Source organism: Eucyclogobius newberryi, unplaced genomic scaffold, assembly GCF_026437365.1.
Source record: "Eucyclogobius newberryi isolate DKJ021-1_F unplaced genomic scaffold, fEucNew1.0.hap1 SCAF_20, whole genome shotgun sequence".
NCBI classification, from domain to species: domain Eukaryota; kingdom Metazoa; phylum Chordata; class Actinopteri; order Gobiiformes; family Gobiidae; genus Eucyclogobius; species Eucyclogobius newberryi.
The window spans coordinates 1,510,208-1,527,710 of NW_027315835.1; the positions used below are offsets into that span (position 1 = coordinate 1,510,208).

The following is a 17,503-nucleotide window of genomic DNA, read 5'->3' on the forward strand; positions in this document are numbered from 1 at the left end:
ATCCCACTTCTGACACCAAACTATTCTATAACAAATGACAGAGAAAATGAGGCAAAATATAACCAAGTTTTCTTGTTCAAAAGTGGTTCTTTATTTTAGCCGTGCACAGCCAAAAAAGCTCTCCCTGACATTTGTCTTTCCGTCTCTCCTGATCTGACCAGAGCAAACATTGAGTTCAGCTTATTAAGGCATAACAGGTGCCACATGTGCACAAAACCAGTCTAAACATATTGCAGAAAAACACACTCAATGTTCTACCTCATGTGAGACGTCCTTGGATCCGCAGCTTCAGTCTGTTTACACAGGGACGTCTGCAGAGCCATAAGAAGTGTGACCCGGATGTTACACATATGTTGACCTAAGTTCTATGGCATCAGGCAAAGACATGACATTTTTACATCACAGTGCTCAGAGGGGTCCTTCAGGTGGTCAGAGGGGTCCTTCAGGTGGTCAGAGGGGTCCTTCAGGTGATCAGAGAGTGCCTGCAGGTGTCCAGACAGCAGCAAACACAGGACCAGCAGAGCCATAACGTCTGGAAGAACATGTCAAGTAAAACTTTGTGTGAGTTCGAGGCGTTTCTTCTGATTCTAGAACGTTGTGAACAAACGTGAGAAAGAACTCTCCAGAAAGAAAACTGTGGAGAGCATCAAGTGTAAAAGATTTAAATGTTCAGAATCAGAAGTTTTTGGAGTTAAAGTTCAACATAAACGAATAAAAGAAAATACTAAACTGATAAATGGGCTTAAATCAGAACCGGTTTTGTGCTCTGTATTCTGCCTCCAGGGCAGATGTGGCTACACTTTTTCATCTTCTGTGAATAAATGACTTTTTATGAGACATTTTACTTTATTTGATTAAACGCAAGCAAATTAAGAGTATTCACCAAGTCTCTGAACCAGGACCAAACCAGGTCTAAACCAGGTCTAAACCAGGACTAAACCAGGTCTAAACCAGGTCTAAACCAGGTCTAAACCAGGTCTAAACCAGGACTAAACCAGGTCTAAACCAGGTCTAAACCAGGTCTAAACCAGGACTAAACCAGGACTAAACCAGGACTAAACCAGGTCTAAACCAGGTCTAAACCAGGACTAAACCAGGTCTAAACCAGGTCTAAACCAGGACTAAACCAGGACTAAACCAGGTCTAAACCAAGACCAAACCAGGTTCAAGTGACAATGAGGGAGATACGACTAAATATTGAAACAGTGCCAGTTGTTTATGTGTGAATTGAAGTGTGATTGGAGTGAAGTCTTATGAAGCAGCAGAATGAATGGAAATCAAACAGTGTTAACACAAAGTTGTCGTCTGGTGTAAAGTAAATTAAGAGATCAACTCATTAAGGCTTTAGGTGGAAGGAATTAGGAGTCTAAAACGTTCTGTATTTCTGGGATAGAGTCCTCAGTACTTGGCCGGATCAGACAATAGGTTTGACCCAAAAGCCTCGCCACGTAGGAAACACACTACGGTTCATGAGTCATTATCCTTGAATTCCAACCTCACTTTGTAATTAAGAATCTATATAATTTATATCAATTCTTAGTTACAGAGTGTGTTTATATCATATAAAATGTGGTAAATTAAGTTGGAAGAGAAGTTAATAGAAGATGTGTAAGCAATTCTTTAATAATAAAGAAAAGTAAGAAAGTTAATCGGGACCTGAATGATATAAATCAGGGGTCCCCAACCACCGGGCCGGGGACCGGTACCGGTCCGCAACGCTACCGAGCCGCACAAAAACTTGAAATAATGTATCAGTGACAGCATCTTCTCCGACGTAACTTTGGCCTGTTCCTCAAGACACGCTAATGAGCTCGTCTGTGGATATATCATGAAAAGCCTTATAGGAAATTGCCAATAAAATCCATTAAATATAATGGCAAGTATATTATATCTCTGCTCTTGTCCTGCGTGATAAAATTTCTGATACGTGCATTATACATGATACGTCATCGCAGATGCGTCGCATCAAACGCGCTGCCCAAAAGTAGAACCACAGGACAGCAAAAATTAGATAAAAACAAGTCTTAAAGAGCATTTTTGCAAAGGGGAAAAGGCCAAGTGAGGAGCAGACGAGGATTTTGGAGGACACGTCACCTGGGCCAGCATTCTGCAACTGCTACGCAGTGCAAAAAAGGTTGTGGACCCCTGATATAAATGATAAATCTAATTATATTAAAGGGACTAATATTATATATATATATATATATATATATATATATATATATAATATTTATATATGTATATATATATTATTATTACTAATAATAATATTTACATATATATATACATATAAATATTATTATTCATTTTTCCATCATTGTTTTAATCAATTTAAAGCAATTCTAGAAAATTATATATGCGGTTAAATGTTTACCTGTTGTTCAAATGTCAAAATGTAATTCAAAGGAAATCTGAAATTTCAGGCTTGTGATTTTTTTTAATGAGATTACTTTTTTTTTTCTTTTTCTGACTTTTAGTTGTAAAGAACTTCAATGGACAGAATCATGGTTTAATTGTGCAAAGAGACAATGGAATTCACAACATAGGAACTTCTCTTGGTTGATTGCAAATCAAACAACCCATATAAATCAAAAAGAGAAACAATTTAGATCTGCTATGGGATAATTGGGTATCAGTAAAAAAAAAAAGAAATAAAAAAAAAATGAACAACCAACAGACGGGCCAGACCGGTGCCGCTCCTAAAACCCTTTCTTTAGGAATGTGTCGTAAATCCTTGAGGTGGACAGCACAGAAAAGGCTGCAGACTTATCTCACAAAGGAGGAAGAGAACAAATTATGAGAAGAGAGAGACTAAAGGTAGTGAATGAAGTATAAAATAAGGCTTACAACTAATTGGAGACCGTGTCAAAGATAATAGCCACTAAAATCAGATGTGAGATAATTAAAGAATTAGCCCAGTAATAGCAGAATTGCTATCAACTATATTCAATATATCATTATATGATATATATTATAGGTATTGGTAAACGAGACTCATGTCGGGTTTGCAGCAGCACAGCAGTTGGCCACATCCATGATGGCCTACCAGACGCGTGTGACAGTGGACATGCACGCGGGGGAGTATTGAATGTTGAACGTTAATCCCTAATAACACAGCCCCTGACGGGACCCTGACCAAAACGCTGCATTGTCTACGGACTTTGGCGGAGCGTATGAAGGAACAATCTGGAGTGGAGATAAGCATGTGGATGGCTGGGCAGACATGTTCAGGAGATATAAAGCTTTCGGGATATCTTTGCTCACTTCCTTGGCTATTTTCACCGCCATTTTGGTGACCGTGGCTGCTGTTGTATTCCATGTGTGAGATCTTTTGTAATCGTTTAGTGATAACGGCCATTGAAGGAAAACCTGAAGAAATTAGTTGATGATTTAGGAAAAGATTTTTCCCAAATACAGGACATTACAGTAACAGTGAAGAAGAGAATGCCCTGTAAATGACGGACAACAAAGCACCCTCTGAGTGTAAGTGCTAATGAATGTGACATTGAACATCAAAAGAAGTGGTGTCCACAGGATCGATCAAATGATAAACAGGAGGGAAATTATGGAATAAAAGGTGAATAAAGCATAGGTCTTATCATTTGTATCAATATAAAACCATGAAAGTATAACTTCATATAAGTGTTTTTGTATTATTCTTTGCAGTAAAAGATGGTCAGAGCAGATCCATCTGTTTATACATTAAATCAAGTTTAGGCAGAAGATATTTGCTGTTTAAACCTCGCCAAGATAAGAAGCCGATGTTAATGTCTAAAGAAGGACTTGTGAAAACTAACATTGTGTGTGTTTATCTTGGGACCATTAACCTCATGTGGAGTGTTTTGTGACCTTTTGACCCTGGACTGCTAAACTCTGAACCAATGAAACTGAGGAGAGATGCAGAGAGAGCTCAAAGATGTTTGCGACGTCCTGTGACTGAGACCTCCAGCATACTCTCCTCGTGTGAGTAAAAAAACTGCCTGTCTGTCTCTGGTCCAATCACAGCTCTCCTCTCTGGTCTGGTCCAATCACAGCTCTCCTCTCTGGTCTGGTCCAATCACAGCTCTCCTCTCTGGTCTGGTCCAATCACAGCTCTCCTCTCTGGTCTGGTCCAATCACAGCTCTCCTCTCTGGTCTGGTCCAATCACAGCTCTCCTCTCTGGTCTGGTCCAATCACAGCTCTCCTCTCGTTGTCAGACATAATGATTGGTCCAGACTGAGTTTCGTGCACAATGAGACAGACTTTATTCTGATCATGTGACATTACCGTCCAATCACAGCACAGTGTCAGGTGTGTGCTGCAATCTGATTGGACGCGGTGGGAAAGTGCAGGAAGCTTGAACACAAACAAACAAATAAACAGAAAAAACGTGCCACAAAAGAGTCGTTTTTACAAAAATATTCCAGAAAGTTCAGAGTTTGTACAAATATAAACAAAGGTTTTTTATGACGTTTGATCACATGACGGATCACGTGACGAGCCAAACATGAAATAAAGAGATAAAACACTGACCACAACATAGGTCATGTAGTCAGTGTCAGAGCCTCGTGTCCGACAGTCAAGTGGTCAAACTCTATGTTCATGAGGAAAAGGACACGTGGAACACGCTAAACACGTGGAACACGCTAAACACGTGGAACACGCTAAACACGTGGAACACGCTAAACACGTGGAACACGCTAAACACGTGGAACACGCTAAACACGTGGAACGTGCTGGACTCGATGTTCACGTCCGGCTCTGGAACAAAAACATGTGCAAAAAGTTGACGTTGCATTGAGTTTGTAACAGTCGAAGTCGAAGAGCAACTGTGAGTGTGACCTCGGATTGAGACGCCGTGAGAGGTCAGGACTAAACCAGGTCTAAACCAGAACTAAACCAGGACTAAACCAGGACTAAACCAGGTCTAAACCAGGACTAAACCAGGACTAAACCAGGACTAAACCAGGTCTAAACCAGGACTAAACTAGGTCTGTAACCCTCCTCTCGAACGTAGAGTTTTGTGTATCTCATATATTTGAGTGCAGAGACAGCAGCGCTGCAGCAGGGGGCATCACTGAGCCACACTTGGAATGTCTTTCTCAATCATTTCATGCATCAGCATTCTATGATTTCACTCCGATAAATATAAAGCTATAAAATAAACTTAAATAAATATAAACATATTTAAAATGTGTAGTAGCATTTCAGCTCAATAACAGGACGGACACGGCACCGAACCTACAACCTCTGCGTCATGTCCTGCTTATATGTGTGTGTGTGTGCCATGGTTAGCTAACCGCGCGTGCTAGCGACGTGAACGACTGTGCGAACACGTCTGCAGATGGCGCTAGATGCGATGCCATCTCCGTCCCGTGAATAAAAGTCTAAAAACACTGGTCTCGCTCGGCCCTGAAGCCACGCCCTCAAAGGTCTAGTTTTGGTTCCGAGGGCGGAGCTTGGACACTGTCATTTCCTCTCATTTTCCCGAGTGCGTTTTATTGGCAAAATGTCAACAACATGTATAAATAAAACTAGAATAGTCGTAACAGACCAGCGGCCATGTTATGACTGTGAAACTCATAACACTTTTAAAGATCTAATAGTTTAACACTTTTTATGGCAAATGTCTTTTACTTTTCTTTTCCGTATTGAGTGAAATCATGTCTTGACAAAGACAGAATTCCCTTCACAATTTGGATTTCAAAATGACCATAAAAAGTAAATTAAGAGCTTTCAGAACGTCTCCTCTTACAGTCACAAGATGGCCGCCACAGTCACTACAGCCTCCGCAATCCCTCTAGGTTTATTTTGTCCTTCAAAGTGGGCGTGGCCAGGCTGCGGGGCATCAGAGCGTGCTGCTGAGGATCTCGTGCACCTGAGCGTTCGTTTGGTCGTCAGAGTCCACTTCCTGCCCTGCGACCCCTGGCCCCGCCCGGTCCGCCTCTGACTCCGCCCCCACCACCACGGAGACCCCGCCTCCCATGATGCCCCGCCCCCCGGCCTCTGTGACTGTATCCGCGGCGACGTCACAGTTTTCCCCGGAGTCGCAGGGGGAGGTCCTTGAGGCGCTGTCGGTGAAGATGCGTCGGACGTGTGGGCGTGGCTCACGCCGCCTCTTCTCCAGGACGCAGGAGGCGTGGCTGACGTAGGTCACTCCTGGAAACAAACTGAAGGTTAATATGTTTTATAGTGAGCTTGAACAAAGGGCTAATGAAGGCGGGGCTAATGAAGGCGGAGCTAATGAAGGCAGGGCTAAAAAGTCAGGGCTAAAGAAGGCGGGGCTAAAGAAGGCGGGGCTAAAGAAGGTGGGACTAAAGAAGGTGGGACTAAAGAAGGCGGGGCTAAAGAAGGTGGGACTAAAGAAGGCGGGACTAAAGAAGGTGGGACTAAAGAAGGCGGGGCTAAAGAAGGCGGGACTAAAGAAGGTGGGACTAAAGAAGGTGGGACTAAAGAAGGCGGGACTAAAGAAGGTGGGACTAAAGAAGGCGGGGCTAAAGAAGGTGGGACTAAAGAAGGTGGGACTAAAGAAGGCGGGACTAAAGAAGGCGGGGCTAAAGAAGGTGGGACTAAAGAAGGCGGGGCTAAAGAAGGTGGGACTAAAGAAGGCGGGACTAAAGAAGGTGGGACTAAAGAAGGCGGGACTAAAGAAGGCGGGACTAAAGAAGGCGGGACTAAAGAAGGTGGGACTAAAGAAGGCGGGACTAAAGAAGGTGGGACTAAAGAAGGCGGGGCTGAAGAAGTGTGAGATGAAGTGGAGCCCTCACACGTCTGGGGCTCGTACCTGGGCCCTTCTCGCTGAAGTCCTGTTTGGTGTAGACTCCGTCCGATAACGTCCCGCTCGGACTCTCTCCGCTCTGCGCCCGGATCCAGCGCTGCGGCCCGCTGAAGTACTGCCCCCTGTGCGAGCGGGACAGCAACTTCCGCTTGGCCGGCGCGTTCAGAGGTTTAACCAAAGAGTTCAGGGGTTTGTGGGCCGGAGTGGTCAGGGGTTTGTGGGCCGGAGTGTTCAGGGGTTTGTGGGCCGGCGTGCTCAGGGGTTTGTGGGCCGGCGTGGTCAGGGGTTTGTGGGCCGGCGTGTTCAGGGGTTTGTCATCCGGAGAGTTCAGGGATTTGTGGGCCGGAGTGGTCAGGGATTTGTGGGCCGGAGTGGTCAGGGGTTTGTGGGCCGGAGTGGTCAGGGGTTTGTGGGCCGGAGTGGTCAGGGGTTTGTGGGCCGGAGTGGTCAGGGGTTTGTGGGCCGGAGTGGTCAGGGGTTTGTGGGCCGGAGTGTTCAGGGGTTTGTGGGCCGGCGTGCTCAGGGGTTTGTGGGCCGGCGTGGTCAGGGGTTTGTGGGCCGGCGTGTTCAGGGGTTTGTCATCCGGAGAGTTCAGGGATTTGTGGGCCGGAGTGGTCAGGGATTTGTGGGCCGGAGTGGTCAGGGGTTTGTGGGCCGGAGTGGTCAGGGGTTTGTGGGCCGGAGTGGTCAGGGGTTTGTGGGCCGGAGTGGTCAGGGGTTTGTGGGCCGGAGTGGTCAGGGGTTTGTGGGCCGGAGTGGTCAGGGGTTTGTGGACCGTGTCAGAAAGAGAGAGCAGCTCCAGTGTTTTTGTGACCTCAGACACAGAGGGGGAGAGCGGCGACGGCAGGGGCGACGGCAGGGGTACGGGCAGAGGGAGGAGCTCTTTGGGAGACAGGTCTTTGGACGAAGGGACCAACGTCAGGGCATCTGGTTTAGAGCATTTTACAAAGGAGGGAGAGAGGTCTGAAGCTGAGGCGCAAACGCTGTACCTGCAAAACAGAGACATGCAAAGACATCAGACAAGTCCTCATCTGGGCCACCTCCTCATCTGGGCCACCTCCTCATCTGGGCCACCTCCTCATCTGGGCCACCTCCTCATCTGGGCCACCTGCTCATCTGGGCCACCTCCTCATCTGGGCCACCTCCTCATCTGGGCCACCTCCTCATCTGGGCCACCTCCTCATCTGGGCCACCTCCTCATCTGGGCCACCTGCTCATCTGGGCCACCTCCTCATCTGGGCCACCTGCTCATCTGGGCCACCTCCTCATCTGGGCCACCTGCTCATCTGGGCCACCTCCTCATCTGGGCCACCTGCTCATCTGGGCCACCTCCTCATCTGGGCCACCTGCTCATCTGGGCCACCTCCTCATCTGGGCCACCTGCTCATCTGGGCCACCTCCTCATCTGGGCCACCTGCTCATCTGGGCCACCTCCTCATCTGGGCCACCTCCTCATCTGGGCCATCTGCTCATCTGGGCCACCTCCTCATCTGGGCCACCTGCTCATCTGGGCCACCTCCTCATCTGGGCCACCTGCTCATCTGGGCCACCTCCTCATCTGGGCCACCTGCTCATCTGGGCCACCTCCTCATCTGGGCCACCTGCTCATCTGGGCCACCTCCTCATCTGGGCCACCTCCTCATCTGGGCCACCTCCTCATCTGGGCCACCTGCTCATCTGGGCCACCTCCTCATCTGGGCCACCTGCTCATCTGGGCCACCTCCTCATCTGGGCCACCTGCTCATCTGGGCCACCTCCTCATCTGGGCCACCTGCTCATCTGGGCCACCTCCTCATCTGGGCCACCTGCTCATCTGGGCCACCTCCTCATCTGGGCCACCTCCTCATCTGGGCCACCTCCTCATCTGGGCCACCTGCTCATCTGGGCCACCTCCTCATCTGGGCCACCTCCTCATCTGGGCCACCTGCTCATCTGGGCCACCTCCTCATCTGGGCCACCTCCTCATCTGGGCCACCTGCTCATCTGGGCCACCTCCTCATCTGGGCCACCTGCTCATCTGGGCCACCTCCTCATCTGGGCCACCTGCTCATCTGGGCCACCTCCTCATCTGGGCCACCTGCTCATCTGGGCCACCTCCTCATCTGGGCCACCTGCTCATCTGGGCCACCTCCTCATCTGGGCCACCTGCTCATCTGGGCCACCTGCTCATCTGGGCCACCTCCTCATCTGGGCCACCTGCTCATCTGGGCCACCTCCTCATCTGGGCCACCTGCTCATCTGGGCCACCTCCTCATCTGGGCCACCTGCTCATCTGGGCCACCTCCTCATCTGGGCCACCTGCTCATCTGGGCCACCTCCTCATCTGGGCCACCTGCTCATCTGGGCCACCTCCTCATCTGGGCCACCTCCTCATCTGGGCCACCTCCTCATCTGGGCCACCTGCTCATCTGGGCCACCTCCTCATCTGGGCCACCTCCTCATCTGGGCCACCTGCTCATCTGGGCCACCTCCTCATCTGGGCCACCTCCTCATCTGGGCCACCTGCTCATCTGGGCCACCTCCTCATCTGGGCCACCTGCTCATCTGGGCCACCTCCTCATCTGGGCCACCTGCTCATCTGGGCCACCTGCTCATCTGGGCCACCTCCTCATCTGGGCCACCTGCTCATCTGGGCCACCTCCTCATCTGGGCCACCTGCTCATCTGGGCCACCTCCTCATCTGGGCCACCTGCTCATCTGGGCCACCTCCTCATCTGGGCCACCTGCTCATCTGGGCCACCTCCTCATCTGGGCCACCTGCTCATCTGGGCCACCTCCTCATCTGGGCCACCTCCTCATCTGGGCCACCTCCTCATCTGGGCCACCTCCTCATCTGGGCCACCTCCTCATCTGGGCCACCTGCTCATCTGGGCCACCTCCTCATCTGGGCCACCTCCTCATCTGGGCCACCTCCTCATCTGGGCCACCTCCTCATCTGGGCCACCTCCTCATCTGGGCCACCTGCTCATCTGGGCCACCTCCTCATCTGGGCCACCTGCTCATCTGGGCCACCTCCTCATCTGGGCCACCTGCTCATCTGGGCCACCTCCTCATCTGGGCCACCTGCTCATCTGGGCCACCTCCTCATCTGGGCCACCTGCTCATCTGGGCCACCTCCTCATCTGGGCCACCTGCTCATCTGGGCCACCTCCTCATCTGGGCCACCTGCTCATCTGGGCCACCTCCTCATCTGGGCCACCTCCTCATCTGGGCCATCTGCTCATCTGGGCCACCTCCTCATCTGGGCCACCTGCTCATCTGGGCCACCTCCTCATCTGGGCCACCTGCTCATCTGGGCCACCTCCTCATCTGGGCCACCTGCTCATCTGGGCCACCTCCTCATCTGGGCCACCTGCTCATCTGGGCCACCTCCTCATCTGGGCCACCTCCTCATCTGGGCCACCTCCTCATCTGGGCCACCTGCTCATCTGGGCCACCTCCTCATCTGGGCCACCTGCTCATCTGGGCCACCTCCTCATCTGGGCCACCTGCTCATCTGGGCCACCTCCTCATCTGGGCCACCTGCTCATCTGGGCCACCTCCTCATCTGGGCCACCTGCTCATCTGGGCCACCTCCTCATCTGGGCCACCTCCTCATCTGGGCCACCTCCTCATCTGGGCCACCTGCTCATCTGGGCCACCTCCTCATCTGGGCCACCTCCTCATCTGGGCCACCTGCTCATCTGGGCCACCTCCTCATCTGGGCCACCTCCTCATCTGGGCCACCTGCTCATCTGGGCCACCTCCTCATCTGGGCCACCTGCTCATCTGGGCCACCTCCTCATCTGGGCCACCTGCTCATCTGGGCCACCTCCTCATCTGGGCCACCTGCTCATCTGGGCCACCTCCTCATCTGGGCCACCTGCTCATCTGGGCCACCTCCTCATCTGGGCCACCTGCTCATCTGGGCCACCTGCTCATCTGGGCCACCTCCTCATCTGGGCCACCTGCTCATCTGGGCCACCTCCTCATCTGGGCCACCTGCTCATCTGGGCCACCTCCTCATCTGGGCCACCTGCTCATCTGGGCCACCTCCTCATCTGGGCCACCTGCTCATCTGGGCCACCTCCTCATCTGGGCCACCTGCTCATCTGGGCCACCTCCTCATCTGGGCCACCTCCTCATCTGGGCCACCTCCTCATCTGGGCCACCTGCTCATCTGGGCCACCTCCTCATCTGGGCCACCTCCTCATCTGGGCCACCTGCTCATCTGGGCCACCTCCTCATCTGGGCCACCTCCTCATCTGGGCCACCTGCTCATCTGGGCCACCTCCTCATCTGGGCCACCTGCTCATCTGGGCCACCTCCTCATCTGGGCCACCTGCTCATCTGGGCCACCTGCTCATCTGGGCCACCTCCTCATCTGGGCCACCTGCTCATCTGGGCCACCTCCTCATCTGGGCCACCTGCTCATCTGGGCCACCTCCTCATCTGGGCCACCTGCTCATCTGGGCCACCTCCTCATCTGGGCCACCTGCTCATCTGGGCCACCTCCTCATCTGGGCCACCTGCTCATCTGGGCCACCTCCTCATCTGGGCCACCTCCTCATCTGGGCCACCTCCTCATCTGGGCCACCTGCTCATCTGGGCCACCTCCTCATCTGGGCCACCTCCTCATCTGGGCCACCTGCTCATCTGGGCCACCTGCTCATCTGGGCCACGCCTCATTCGCACAAAGGCCTTGGCACATGCTCAGTGCTGGTGCGTTCACATCGTTGAGACGGCGAAGCGAAACCTGCCAAAGCTCAGCCAATCAGAGCGCTGCTTTCAGCTCTAAACTCCGGGCTCCAAATACTAATGTGACCAGGCACCAGCACAAATGAATGACTGTGACTGTTACGGCTCTGCGCAGTGTCTTTTCTGCGCAGTGTCTTTTCTGCGCAGTGTCTTTTCTGCGCAGTGTCTTTTCTGCGCAGTGTCTTTTCTGCGCAGTGTCTTTTCTGCGCAGTTACCTGAGGACGTCGGGCGCGCTGCCCCCTAGTGTCCGCAGCCGGGGCAGGTCCGGGTGCAGGGGCTGATGGGATTGGAGGGAGGAGGGGGGAGAGCAGAGCGAGTCTCGGGGGCTCAAAGCGTCGCAGGAGTCGTAGTCACTGTCTGTGGGTAAAAAGACCTCAGAGGAGCCGTCTTCATCTGAGCAGAGCTGAGAGTCTGAGGACAGAAGAGACACAAGGGTTAGGACACTAAAACAGAGAGAGACACAAGGGTTAGAACACTAAAACAGAGACACAAGGGTTAGGACACTAAAACAGAGACAGAGACACAAGGGTTAGGACACTAAAACAGAGACACAAGGGTTAGGACACTAAAACAGAGAGAGACACAAGGGTTAGGACACTAAAACAGAGAGAGACACAAGGGTTAGGACACTAAAACAGAGAGAGACACAAGGGTTAGGACACTAAAACAGAGAGAGACACAAGGGTTAGGACACTAAAACAGAGAGAGACACAAGGGTTAGAACACTAAAACAGAGACACAAGGGTTAGGACACTAAAACAGACACAAGGGTTAGGACACTAAAACAGAGACACAAGGGTTAGGACACTAAAACAGAGACAGAGACACAAGGGTTAGGACACTAAAACAGAGACACAAGGGTTAGGACACTAAAACAGAGAGAGACACAAGGGTTAGGACACTAAAACAGAGAGAGACACAAGGGTTAGGACACTAAAACAGAGAGAGACACAAGGGTTAGGACACTAAAACAGAGAGAGACACAAGGGTTAGAACACTAAAACAGAGACACAAGGGTTAGGACACTAAAACAGAGACAGAGACACAAGGGTTAGGACACTAAAACAGAGACACAAGGGTTAGGACACTAAAACAGACACAAGGGTTAGGACACTAAAACAGAGACACAAGGGTTAGGACACTAAAACAGAGACACAAGGGTTAGGACACTAAAACAGAGAGAGACACAAGTGTTAGGACACTAAAACAGAGACAGAGACACAAGGGTTAGGACACTAAAACAGAGACACAAGGGTTAGGACACTAAAACAGACACAAGGGTTAGGACACTAAAACAGAGACACAAGGGTTAGGACACTAAAACAGAGACACAAGGGTTAGGACACTAAAACAGACACAAGGGTTAGGACACTAAAACAGAGACACAAGGGTTAGGACACTAAAACAGAGACACAAGGGTTAGGACACTAAAACAGACAGAGACACAAGGATTAGAACACTAAAACAGAGACACAAATGTTAGAACACTAAATGTACCCTTCTGTAGTGCTGTCCTCATGTCCACACGTCCCTACACCCTTCTGTAGTGCTGTCCTCATGTCCACACGTCCCTACACCCTTCTGTAGTGCTGTCCTCATGTCCACACGTCCCTACACTCTTCTGTAGTGATGTCCTCATGTCCTCATGTCCTCATGTCCACATGTCCCTACACGCTTCTGTAGTGCTGTCCTCATGTCCTCATGTCCTCATGTCCACACGTCCCTACACGCTTCTGTAGTGCTGTCCTCATGTCCAACAGCTTTTCCCTCAAATTGAACCCTGGTTTGTTGAGGGACTCACCGCTGCCGGCCGTCCTCCTCCGGGGCTCGGGGGACGGCGAGGGCGTGGGGAGGTAGTCTATGGTAGAGGAGGTGGAGTCGTTCTTCTGTGTGTGATGTGTCTCTGTGTGGGAGGGCATCAGGGCCAACAAGGGAACGCCTCCTCTGGGCTGTTTGTACCGAGCGAACTGCAGAGCGTCTGTGAGCCAGCGAAGGTCTCTGCGCATCTCGTCCAACTGCTGCGAGGACAACACCGTCTTTAGGTTCAGGTTTGAGCACGAGAAACACCTTTTAATAACGACATTTAGGTTCAATACCAGGGCGGGATCAACAATAATGAATATCTCGATAATGATATTCAGACGATATTATGTGTTATAATATTATGTCCAGTTTTAGTCTTGGGTGTAGTCGTGGACGGTCTGTAGTCGTGGACGGTCTGTAGTCGTGGACGGTCTGTAGTCGTGGACGGTCTGTAGTCGAGGACGGTCTGTAGTCGTGGACGGTCTGTAGTCGAGGACGGTCTGTAGTCGAGGACGGTCTGTAGTCGAGGACGGTCTGTAGTCGTGGACGGTCTGTAGTCGAGGACGGTCTGTAGTCGAGGACGGTCTGTAGTCGTGGACGGTCTGTAGTCGAGGACGGTCTGTAGTCGAGGACGGTCTGTAGTCGAGGACGGTCTGTACTTGAGGACGGTCTGTAGTCGTGGACGGTCTGTGGTCGTGGACGGTCTGTTGTCGAGGACGGGCTGTAGTCGTGGACGGTCTGTTGTCGAGGACGGTCTGTTGTCGAGGACGGGCTGTAGTCGAGGACGGTCTGTAGTCGAGAGCGGTCTGTAGTCGAGGTCTGTACCTGGACGTAGTCGTGGACGGTCTGTAGTTGAGGACGGTCTGTAGTCGAGGACGGTCTGTAGTCGAGGACGGTCTGTACTTGAGGACGGTCTGTAGTCGAGGACGGTCTGTAGTCGAGGACGGTCTGTACTTGAGGACGGTCTGTAGTCGAGGACGGTCTGTAGTCGAGGACGGTCTGTAGTCGTGGACGGTCTGTGGTCGTGGACGGTCTGTTGTCGAGGACGGTCTGTAGTCGAGGACGGTCTGTAGTCGAGGACGGTCTGTGGTCGAGGACGGTCTGTAGTCGAGGACGGTCTGTACTTGAGGACGGTCTGTAGTCGAGGACGGTCTGTAGTCGAGGACGGTCTGTGGTCGAGGACGGTCTGTGGTCGTGGACGGTCTGTTGTCGAGGACGGGCTGTAGTCGTGGACGGTCTGTTGTCGAGGACGGTCTGTTGTCGAGGACGGTCTGTAGTCGAGGACGGTCTGTAGTCGTGGACGGTCTGTAGTTGAGGACGGTCTGTAGTCGAGGACGGTCTGTAGTCGAGGACGGTCTGTACTTGAGGACGGTCTGTAGTCGAGGACGGTCTGTAGTCGAGGACGGTCTGTAGTCGAGGACGGTCTGTGGTCGTGGACGGTCTGTTGTCGAGGACGGGCTGTAGTCGTGGACGGTCTGTAGTCGAGGACGGTCTGTAGTCGAGGACGGTCTGTAGTCGTGGACGGTCTGTAGTCGAGGACGGTCTGTAGTCGAGGACGGTCTGTAGTCGAGGACGGTCTGTAGTCGAGGACGGTCTGTACTTGAGGACGGTCTGTAGTCGAGGACGGTCTGTAGTCGAGGACAGTCTGTAGTCGAGGACGGTCTGTGGTCGTGGACGGTCTGTTGTCGTGGACGGTCTGTTGTCGAGGACGGTCTGTTGTCGAGGACGGGCTGTAGTCAAGGACGGTCTGTAGTCGAGAGCGGTCTGTAGTCGAGGTCTGTACCTGGACGTAGTCGAGGACGGTCTGTAGTCGAGGACGGTCTGTACTCGAGGACGGTCCGTAGTCGAGGACGGTCTGTAGTCGAGGACGGTCTGTAGTCGAGGACGGTCTGTACTTGAGGACGGTCTGTAGTCGAGGACGGTCTGTAGTCGAGGACGGTCTGTGGTCGTGGACGGTCTGTTGTCGAGGACGGTCTGTGGTCGTGGACGGTCTGTTGTCGAGGACGGGCTGTAGTCGTGGACGGTCTGTTGTCGAGGACGGTCTGTTGTCGAGGACGGGCTGTAGTCGTGGACGGTCTGTAGTTGTGGACGGTCAGTAGTCAAGGACGGTCTGTAGTCGAGGACGGTCTGTACTCGAGGACGGTCTATAGTCGAGGACGGTCTGTAGTCGAGGACGGTCTGTACTCGAGGACGGTCTGTAGTCGAGGACGGTCTGTAGTCGAGGACGGTCTGTACTTGAGGACGGTCTGTAGTCGAGGACGGTCTGTAGTCGAGGACGGTCTGTACTTGAGGACGGTCTGTAGTCGAGGACGGTCTGTACTTGAGGACGGTCTGTAGTCGAGGACGGTCTGTAGTCGAGGACGGTCTGTAGTCGAGGACGGTCTGTTGTCGTGGACGGTCTGTTGTCGAGGACGGGCTGTAGTCGTGGACGGTCTGTTGTCGAGGACGGTCTGTTGTCGAGGACGGGCTGTAGTCGTGGACGGTCTGTAGTTGTGGACGGTCAGTAGTCAAGGACGGTCTGTAGTCGAGGACGGTCTGTACTCGAGGACGGTCTATACTCGAGAGCGGTCTGTAGTCGAGGTCTGTACCTGGACGTAGTCGTGGACGGTCTGTAGTTGAGGACGGTCTGTAGTTGAGGACGGTCTGTAGTCGAGGACGGTCTGTACTCGAGGACGGTCTGTAGTCGAGGACGGTCTGTAGTCGAGGACGGTCTGTAGTCGAGGACGGTCTGTACTCGAGGACGGTCTGTAGTCGAGGACGGTCTGTAGTCGAGGACGGTCTGTACTTGAGGACGGTCTGTAGTCGAGGACGGTCTGTAGTCGAGGACGGTCTGTACTTGAGGACGGTCTGTAGTCGAGGACGGTCTGTAGTTGTGGACGGTCAGTAGTCAAGGACGGTCTGTAGTCGAGGACGGTCTGTACTCGAGGACGGTCTATACTCGAGAGCGGTCTGTAGTCGAGGTCTGTAGCTGGACGTAGTCGTGGACCGTCTGTAGTTGAGGACGGTCTGTAGTCGAGGACGGTCTGTAGTCGAGGACGGTCTGTACTCGAGGACGGTCCGTAGTCGAGGACGGTCTGTAGTCGAGGACGGTCTGTAGTCGAGGACGGTCTGTACTTGAGGACGGTCTGTAGTCGAGGACGGTCTGTAGTCGAGGACGGTCTGTAGTCGCGGTCTGTACCTGGACCTAGTCGAGGGCGGTCTGTGGTCGTGGACGGTCTGTGGTCGAGGACGGTCTGTTGTTGAGGACGGTCTGTAGTCGTGGATGGTCTGTAATCAAGGACGGTCTGTAGTCGAGGACGGTCTGTACTCGAGGACGGTCTGTAGTCGAGGACGGTCTGTAGTCGAGGTCTGTACCTGGACGTAGTCGAGGACGGTCTGTAGTCGTGGACGGTCTGTAGTTGAGGACGGTCTGTTGTCGAGGACGGTCCGTACTCGAGGACGGTCTGTAGTCGAGAGCGGTCTGTAGTCGAGGACGGTCTGTAGTCGAGGACGGTCTGTACTCGAGGACGGTCTATAGTCGAGGACGGTCTGTAGTCGAGGACGGTCTGTACTTGAGGACGGTCTGTAGTCGAGGACGGTCTGTAGTCGAGGACGGTCTGTAGTCGAGGGCGGTCTGTTGTCGAGGACGGTCTGTTGTCGAGGACGGGCTGTAGTCGTGGACGGTCTGTAGTTGTGGACGGTCAGTAGTCAAGGACGGTCTGTAGTCGAGGACGGTCTGTACTCGAGGACGGTCTATAGTCGAGGACGGTCTGTAGTCGAGGACGGTCTGTACTCGAGGACGGTCTGTAGTCGAGGACGGTCTGTAGTCGAGGACGGTCTGTACTTGAGGACGGTCTGTAGTCGAGGACGGTCTGTAGTCGAGGACGGTCTGTACTTGAGGACGGTCTGTAGTCGAGGACGGTCTGTACTTGAGGACGGTCTGTAGTCGAGGACGGTCTGTAGTCGAGGACGGTCTGTAGTCGAGGACGGTCTGTTGTCGTGGACGGTCTGTTGTCGAGGACGGGCTGTAGTCGTGGACGGTCTGTTGTCGAGGACGGTCTGTTGTCGAGGACGGGCTGTAGTCGTGGACGGTCTGTAGTTGTGGACGGTCAGTAGTCAAGGACGGTCTGTAGTCGAGGACGGTCTGTACTCGAGGACGGTCTATACTCGAGAGCGGTCTGTAGTCGAGGTCTGTACCTGGACGTAGTCGTGGACGGTCTGTAGTT

The 17,503-nt window shown here is 52.6% G+C and overlaps 1 protein-coding gene across 1 annotated transcript in view; it reads right to left on the reverse strand.

Moving 5' to 3' along the window:
- Positions 1-5,828: 5,828 nt before the first annotated feature.
- The window catches only part of ankfn1a (ankyrin repeat and fibronectin type III domain containing 1a), a 132,957-nt gene continuing 121,282 nt past the window's right edge, over positions 5,829-17,503 (reverse strand). The window contains exons 24-27 of the mRNA XM_072456791.1: positions 13,297-13,513; positions 11,711-11,906; positions 6,765-7,747; positions 5,829-6,139 (exon numbers count right to left, since the gene is read on the reverse strand). Coding sequence (XP_072312892.1) covers positions 5,829-6,139; positions 6,765-7,747; positions 11,711-11,906; positions 13,297-13,513 — 1,707 coding nt within the window. The remainder of the gene's footprint in view (positions 6,140-6,764; positions 7,748-11,710; positions 11,907-13,296; positions 13,514-17,503) is intronic.